Consider the following 8,742-nt stretch of genomic DNA (forward strand, 5'->3'; position numbering starts at 1 on the left):
TTGGCCTCTGTTGTGTTCTTCTGCCTAAACTCGTTGTCCAGCTGTTATTTGTTTGAAAAATAATATATATGAGAGGAAGGTACCAACCACCTAAAGGTGGATTAAGAAACGTTTTTTATTTCAAGTATAACACATCAAAAAGGTGATTTGGATATACAGTCCTGGCTTGACTATCCGAAGTTTCGATTATCCGAAGGTTTGTATGGGACTTCGGATAATCGAATCATGAACAACATTTTGTTTTTTTTTTATATTTTTGATTTTCTTACTTTTGCCATCAAATTCGAATTCCTGTGAGATTTCCAAAAACTGTTCACGTGGTTTATGGATGGTCCCCTGGACTGTATTTAATTTATATGTAAACCTTTAGACAAGAATTTGGAAAAGAATCTCGAACACCCTTCAGTTGCTATATGAAATGAAATCCGTTTATAGAATCATCTCTGTGGCTAATACAACACAGTAGACCAGGCCACTTTCATTAGCGAGGACTAAATTCATTAAGAATGACAAGAAAGAACTTAACCAAACTTTAAATTCTAAATTCTCGTTTCTCACTAAAAAAGATCAACATGAAAATTTAAAGCAACAATTTTTCTTTCAATCTAGCCCCAATCCAGCTTGAGCCGTTCCGGCTGGCTGACGACTGGAATAATAAATATGCGGATAATACGAAAATATGTGGTCGGATATGACTGGAATTTTTCATAACCCGCCTGGCAGCAGCATAAGTAGAGTAGCCTAAGCTAAGACAGTCTGCGACTGGTGGAAAAGTGGAACCCAAAGGATGATCCTGGAGAGTGTTGTTTAGAAACGTACGGCTTGTTTAGTCCTTCACGTGATGTCAAGTAGAACGCATTATTCATTGCAAATTGGGATGAATTCATAAGCTCAATTTGGTGGCATTAAGCATCATAAAGTGAGATTAGTATCGTTCCATGGGGTTTGGAAAATTGAGAAAACGTGAATTCTGATCACATACTTGGAAAAGAAACTGTCGAATTTAAAGCGATTGTTTGTTTTGCTGCCATAACAATCAAGAAATTATCTGAAATTCAAGGGAATATTCATGAATATTCATAAACAACAAATTGAAACTTTTCCTCCAGGGGAACACAAAAAGCTTCAAAAGCGACCATCCGAAGCATCGAATCGAAATGAATTTCGTATATTTTTTGACTTCAAATTCAGCTCACGTACGATTTGGCAAGCGACCAGTGCTATCAATTTCATTCGCATTTCACAGCTACTTTTTGCCTTCTTTCTTTTCTTCTGTTATTTATTCTGAAATGAAGACCAAATGTGCTGTGGAGACGCGCCAAAAATTGGCAGTGGCCATTCCCCCTGGAGAGTGGAAAAGCTCGTTGGACTCGGACTTAGACAAAGTTTGAGTCAGCTCGGTGGGAAGAGCGCACATGCGACATGGGTGAAGTAAATTAAGTTTATCTGATTTCTGTCAATCACGCTATTTACCAAGCGTTTCCGTTTGGTTGTCTTTTTCACCGTGGAACAGGTGCCCCGGGGGCGTCATGTCGTCCCGATGAAATCGAGAGTTTGCAGGGCTAATGATTGCGAGGGAAGAAAGTTTGTTGGTTCAATAACAACATTTTAATTGTATCGGAATGGCTTTTTTACACAACAATAGGTGCAGATGGTTATATTATGGTTATGCTCTAGAAATAAAATCTTTTTTTTTTTTAAACCAGTTACAAGTTGTAACTTACAACTGTCATATCGCTTATGTGCTCTTCAACAACGTTGCTTTAGTTTTATCAATTAAGGAGAAAAGCTCGGAACTTAACCTCAAAGGTAAATAACCAAATGAACTTTTTTGACAGGTGTCAGTGCCGGGACTTTGCATTAAAAATTAAAATTGTGTTCCGGCTGTTCTGTTTTGTATGGACACTAACACGGTTAGGAGCACGACAAGGACACGGCCACGGGAATGTCCAGGAACAGGCACCTACACAGCCAGGCACACGAAAACTGTCAGAAGCACGGGCACGAACACGGTCAGGAGTCCGGACAAGGAAACAGCCAAGAGCACGGTCACGGGAACGACCAGGAACACCTACGTGGTCAGGTGCACGTACACGAACTCGGCCAGAAGCATGGACAAGCACACGGGCACTATTACTGAAAAAAAAACTCGGGTTATGACGTTTCGCGCAATCGGAAGCAAATCTAAATTCAAAAAACTGCTAAGTCCCGATTTGACACCTGTCAAACCACTCAAATGGCACTCACAAAATGAATACTGAGTTCTTTGAGTTCATTTGCTACGTCACGGTTTTCTTGTCTATAACATTGTTTCCTGAATTTCTAAAAAACGGAACAACTGTCAATTGATTAATAAATTCGTTCTAGAAGAGGAGAAAATCGTGACGTCAGAAATGAACTCAAATCACTCAAAGTTCATTTTGTGAGTGACTTTAACATTTTGGCCTAGTTTGACAGCTACCTCGTTCCCAGGTTTTCTGTGGGTGAGAAAAGGAGGCGAATACTTTATGAAAATCATACCTGTCAAAATTCCTAGCCTCAAAATTTTGTCGCGAGTTGCTTTTCTCCTCTATTTCCGTGGCCGTGTCCATGCCGTGTTCCTGGCCGTGTTTGTGTCCATGCAAAACGGAACAACCGGAACAAAATTATAATTTTTAAGTCCCAGAACTGACACCTGTCAAAAAAGTTCATTCGGTTGTTTACCTTTTAGGTTAAGTTCCGAGCTTTTCTCCTTTACTACGAAAAACTAACGAAAAAGAAAAAGAGCACACTTGAACACTTTTTTTTGGTTTGGTGTGAACATTGTTTTGTGCCCATTAGTGTTTTCATTTTTTCAATATGATTTTTTTTTGCTATTATTCTGATTTTTGGAGAGCATGTAGGGAGTATAGTGGAAGAGGAATAATCCCAAATGTTTACGTTTTGGTTTTGTGCCCTAACGAAATTTATTTTTTGTTAAGTAGATTTTACAAACTTCTAAATGGGACGCGGTGCTTTAAAAATTAACTTTTTTCAAAACAACTCTGTATGTAAGTGCGTGCGTATTTTCATGGTGCTCAAATTTCTTGCCAAATTTTCTCAGCAAATGGATGGTCCGATTTGAGCTTGGTAGGTTTTATCAAAATGAAAAAAAAAAAAAACATATTCAATTATGAAAAATATTGAAAATATGATCTACAGTCGATGCTGGTAAAGGTAGATCTTACTTTTAGAGTTGGAATTCCAGTGTAAAACGTTATAAATCTCTTTTATTTATGTATTCCAGTTAAATACGTTTGCAATCGTTTTCAATTTGCCTGCATGATTCAATTTACATCAGTTGAGCAATTCTCTACGAAATCGGTCTTTTTTCTTCAATTTTAATTTTTGTATTTTTTAATCCGGCTGAAACTTTTTTGGTGCCTTCGGTATGCCCAAAGAAGCCATTTTGCATCATTAGTTTGTCCATATAATTTTCCATACAAATTCGGTATGAAAATTCAAAAATCTGTATCTTTTGAAGGAATTTTTTGATCGATTTGGTGTCTTCGGCAAAGTTGTAGGTATGGATACGGACTACACTGGAAAAAATAATACACGGTAAAAAAAAATTTGGTGATTTTTTATTTAACTTTTTATCACTAAAACTTGATTGACAAAAAAAACACTATATTTAATTTTTTTTATTTTTTGATATGTTTTAGAAGACATAAAATGCCAACTTTTCAGAAATTTCCAGGTTGTGCAAAAAATCACTGACCGAGTTATGAATTTTTAATCAATACTGATTTTTCAAAAATCGAAATTTTGGTCGTAAAATTTTCAACTTCATTTTTCGATGTAAAATCAAATTTGCAATCAAAAGTACTTTACTAAAATTTTGATAAAGTGCACCGTTTTCAAGTTATAGCCATATTTAAGTGACTTTTTGAAAATAGTCGCAGTTTTTCATTTTTAAATTAGTGCACATGTTTGCCCAGTTTTGAAAAAATATTTTGAAAAGCTGAGAAAATTCTCTATATTTTGCTTATTCGGACTATGTTGATACGACCTTTAGTTGCTGAGATATTGCAATGCAAAGGTTTAAAAACAGGAAAATTGATGTTTTCTAAGTTTCACCCAAACAACCCACCATTTTCTATCGTCAATATCTCAGCAACTAATGGTCCGATTTTCAATGTTAATATATGAAACAATTTTGAAATTTTCCGATCTTTTCGAAAAAATATTTTGGAATTTTCAAATCAAGACAAACATTTTAAAAGGGCGTAATATTGAATGTTTGGCCTTTGTGAAATGTTAGTCTTGATTTGAAAATTCCAAAATATTTTTTCGAAGAGATCGGAAAATTTCACAAATGTTTCATATATTAACATTGAAAATCGGACCATTAGTTGCTGAGATATTGACGATAGAAAATGGTGGGTTGTTTGGGTGAAACTTAGAAAACATCAATTTTCCTGTTTTTAAACCTTTGCATTGCAATATCTCAGCAACTAAAGGTCGTATCAACATAGTCCGAATAAGCAAAATATAGAGAATTTTCTCAGCTTTTCAAAAATATTTTTTTCAAAACTGGGCAAACATGTGCACTAATTTAAAAAAATGAAAAACTGCGACTATTTTCAAAAAAGTCACTTAAATATGGCTATTACTTGAAAACGGTGCACTTTATCAAAATTTCAGTAAAGTACTTTTTGATTGCAAATTTGATTTTACATCGAAAAATGAAGTTGAAAAATTTTTACGACCAAAATTTCGATTTTTGAAAAATCAGTATTGATTAAAAATTCATAACTCGGTCAGTGATTTTTGCACAACCTGAAATTTCTGAAAAGTTGGCATTTTATGCCTTCTAAAACATATCAAAAATAAAAAAATTAAAAATAGTGTTTTTTGTAAATCAAGTTTTAGTGATAAAGTTAAATAAAAAATCACCAAATTTTTTTACCGTGTATTATTTTTTCCAGTGTAGTCCGTATCCATACCTACAACTTTGCCGAAGACACCAAATCGATCAAAAAATTCCTTCAAAAGATACAGATTTTTGAATTTTCATACATCATTTTTGTATGGACAGCTGCCGAATTTGTATGGAAAATTATATGGACCAACTAATGATGCAAAATGGCTTCTTTGGGCATACCGAAGGCACCAAAAAAGTTTCAGTCGGATTAAAAAATACAAAAAAAAATCGAATGACCGAAATCCTAGAGAACTGCTCAGTTGTTCCCGTTCGAATGTCAATCAACTAAAGTGAAGCAATAAGAAAAACAATGTATTATTGCAGGTGTTAATTCTAGATCACCATAATTGATTAAGTGCTTTTCAATGTCACATGACCGCCGGGCATTGTCAATTTTAAGCGTCATGGTTGAATTGTCATGTCTTCGTTCTAACTTGATTTAGTGATATCTATTCCATCGAGTGTTATCTAGGGGAAGGAACCATTGGATGCTCCAACAAAGCGGCATTAGTGACTTTTTCTTGGAATATAATTGCGACTGCACGCGATGTTCATGTGTTGATTGGACAATTCTATTTGCTCGTCCAAGAGAATCATCACCCAAAGCAACTTGTCGCGCTCTTTCCAGTCAATTGAGTTCCCCTCGAGACATGCCCGTATCGTGTGACCGTTGACTTAGATTATTAATTACCTAGATGTCTCACTTCGAGATTTTTCCATACATCCAGTTGGCGACACCCCTTTAGCGCTCCGAGCGCCACCACAGTCAAGTTACAGGTACTAATTTGGTAAACAAGATCTTAGTACTCAGGGCACTTTCCTGTTTCAAAATGGGTTTTCTTTTTGAAAACAAAGTGTCACCAATTATTTATTGAGCTCGGAATTTCTTTCTCAATTTTCGCTTCTCGTTACATTTCTGAGTGAAGGATTCGAACCTTGCACAGTGCCACAAAAATACAGGCACTCTCTCTCTATCTACAGACATGGATCAAGGTGACCTCCCTTTCGGCGGGTCGAGTCGGACAGGATGTCATCACGTCCTCTTTTCGACGAACAAGCCATGGCATGGAGTCCCATTTCCTCCCTAGGCAAGCAAATTAATGCGCAACGCGGTTATTCCCAGCAGATAGGGTGAAGGATTGGCCTAGACGTTTCGCATGGGTGGCCACAACGTTGACGAAGGTGTCGTTGAAGCTGACGTAGATAAGGCCAGTCCGAATACGACCCAGCCCTTGCGGATCTGCGGTCCTAATGAAACCTGGACCTCCTTCTTAACGTTTTTTTTTTCTTGCGAGGAGCCATGCAGGTGTGAATTGATAGCACGGCCTCCCGGGTGGTCATCCGAAGCCTCAACGTGACCTGAAATTACAAGAATAACCCCTAGCCGTGGGAGGAGTAGAGAAGCATCCAGCATAAGGTCTACATCTCGATCAATGACTTGACTTTTCCAATGTTCAGAGCCATACTTCGAAGAACATTCAAGAAAAATGGAATTTTCAAAGCAATGACCAAGGCGCAACACTATCAAAAACTTATGTGAACCTTTTGCACGAACATTGCAGGGTTCACACTAAAAATAAAATTCAATCTGGTCGTGAATTTGAATATTGTGAAAATAAAGGATTACTTAGCGTGCTTGTAAAACTGAAATATAAACAAACTCAGTATTTGTTGTAGCTTTATATTCGTACTTAACAATTTATTTGAATTTTTTACATAAAATTGTCTTCCGAATGCACTACCTCTTGGCAACTCAGCGACAGTTGGCATAGTCATTAGAGGAGCAAGTTTTGGATGGCTTCGTGTGTCGCAGCGATATGTGCTGCTTGGCAACATCCGGCTTGTGCTTCAGATTGGCCTCATGTTCTCGTTTCTCTTGAAACGCCTTCTTCGTCGAACTCAGTGGCAGAAGGCTCAACGGAGTCACTGCGCGACGCCACGCTGGAGCGGAACATGTAAAGGCTGTACGCGAAGCGCAAGCAGCCTCCAGCAACGAGCGGCAGTGAAAGTGACCTAGCCTCCGCTCGGGCGGAAAGCTCCAAGTCTACCGGTCGAAGCGGACTCCCGTTAGCTCGCCGGGCGACTTCGCACCATCGAAGAATTTGCCGAGGAAATGTTCGTTTCTGATTGACTATTTTTAAGGTGCGTCTGGTCGAGCCAGTGGCAGCAGCTAAATTTTTCCGACTGCGACTTCTTGAATGTGGTCCTAAGAGCAGAAAGAATTTTTAAATTTGAGGCATTTTTGATAAAACTTTGTTTTTACTCACCTGTCATAGTCAACATACTTTAAGCCGAACGGTAGGTACCACCGGAAGGTTTTGAAACCGCTGCTGTTGGTGACCAGAGTGTACAAGACCTTAAACTAACGAACTTCCGGAGCAACGATTTGATATGGTCTGTTTTACCAAATCTGTACCGGCGACGGCAGGATTCCCGATACTCCAAACAAGCAGGATTACGAATTATCGCCGGAAAGCTGGTGCGACCAACAAAAAATCGCGAAACGGCAAGATTCACGGATTGTCGGAATGTTTTAACTTGCTTGTTTAAAAATTTGAAATTGATATGTCAAAGTTTGAAAACAGAGGTTGCTATGATATCTCAGAACGCTGAACTGAAACTGGCGGAAACAACTTTTCCCTTCGGAAATATCCAAAATTAGTACCTGTGAATTGCCACCAGGTGCAATTTTGGCGTGGCGGTAGTGTCGCCAGCCTCAACAGGGGAGTGGCGTATCTATATATATTTAGTCTATGCCGTTGACTAGGGTGTGATCGTGATTGACAGTGTTGGACCGATGAGTGTCTCTCCTCCGGACCTCCCAGGAGATGTGAGTTCCTCGTGTGAGTAAAAGTTTGCAGTTCATGGCATGCAACCGGCGTTGGACACTGAAAATTTGAACGATTTTTAAAATTAAAATTAAAAAACGATATCCTTTGATCATAACATGTTTTTTTATTTGGAAATTAGAAAACAATTATTGATGAAATTTTTTTTTGAAGCAATTGAAAAACTGAAATCAATTTCCAAATAAACATACATCCAAACGGCGGTCGCATCCTTTTTCTGCAAATCTGCATGAAAGTATATCAGAATCTGGGTGCAGAATAGAGTTATGTAAGCCCGAGCTCACGCACACTAGCACCCCATTTGTTTTGCTGGCGGGTACAAAATTTAACCTCAATCTTTTTCGTGTACGTACACGCAATACATGCGCACGTAGATAACTCTATAGTGGTCCGCAAAGCGGCCTCAATTTAGAACTGTCAAAGCGGAACCAATTTACTGTTTGAAAAATGATGCCAATAAGTGGCAAGTATTGTAATCGATCTATAGATTGTTTTGTCAAAAAAGTCGAGTGAGTCGAGCTTTTGAGGTATTCGAAGTCAACAAATCTTCAGAAAAGGGATGAAATCGAGATTGTCATAATTCGTCGCTAATATTTCAATAAGCGCTATGACTAGGGTTAGTGAAATTTCACGATTTCGTGGACAGCGTGAAATCCGTGAAAATTGTCTTTTTCGGTGAAATCCCGTGAAATTTTAAGTTTTTGTCAAACTGTAACCATTTATCTCAAAATTATTTATCAAACTAAAATAAGAGAAAAATTAATCTTATTGAATGCTGTAGAATAAAGCGAGCGAATACCCTTGTTTAATTACTAACATAAGATAAGTGATTTTTGACGATTTCGTGGACGGCGTGGAATTCTCGCATTCCCGAACAGACGGTAATAACTAAATTCATGCCATTTCAATAACAAATACTGTTAAAATAACAGAAAGTGTTATGGAATA

The 8,742-nt window shown here is 37.7% G+C and overlaps 1 protein-coding gene across 1 annotated transcript; it reads right to left on the bottom strand.

The window, feature by feature from the left end:
* Positions 1-6,677: 6,677 nt before the first annotated feature.
* LOC119765425 lies at positions 6,678-7,482 on the bottom strand. Its single transcript, XM_038249230.1, has 2 exons — positions 7,213-7,482; positions 6,678-7,151 (listed from the first exon to the last, which is right to left on the bottom strand). Exons 1-2 carry the CDS (start codon positions 7,226-7,228, stop codon positions 6,805-6,807), a joined length of 363 nt encoding a protein of 120 aa, XP_038105158.1. The 5' UTR covers positions 7,229-7,482; the 3' UTR covers positions 6,678-6,804.
* Between the last annotated feature and the right edge of the window lie 1,260 nt (positions 7,483-8,742).

Source organism: Culex quinquefasciatus, chromosome 1 (genome assembly GCF_015732765.1).
Source record: "Culex quinquefasciatus strain JHB chromosome 1, VPISU_Cqui_1.0_pri_paternal, whole genome shotgun sequence".
NCBI lineage: Eukaryota > Metazoa > Arthropoda > Insecta > Diptera > Culicidae > Culex > Culex quinquefasciatus.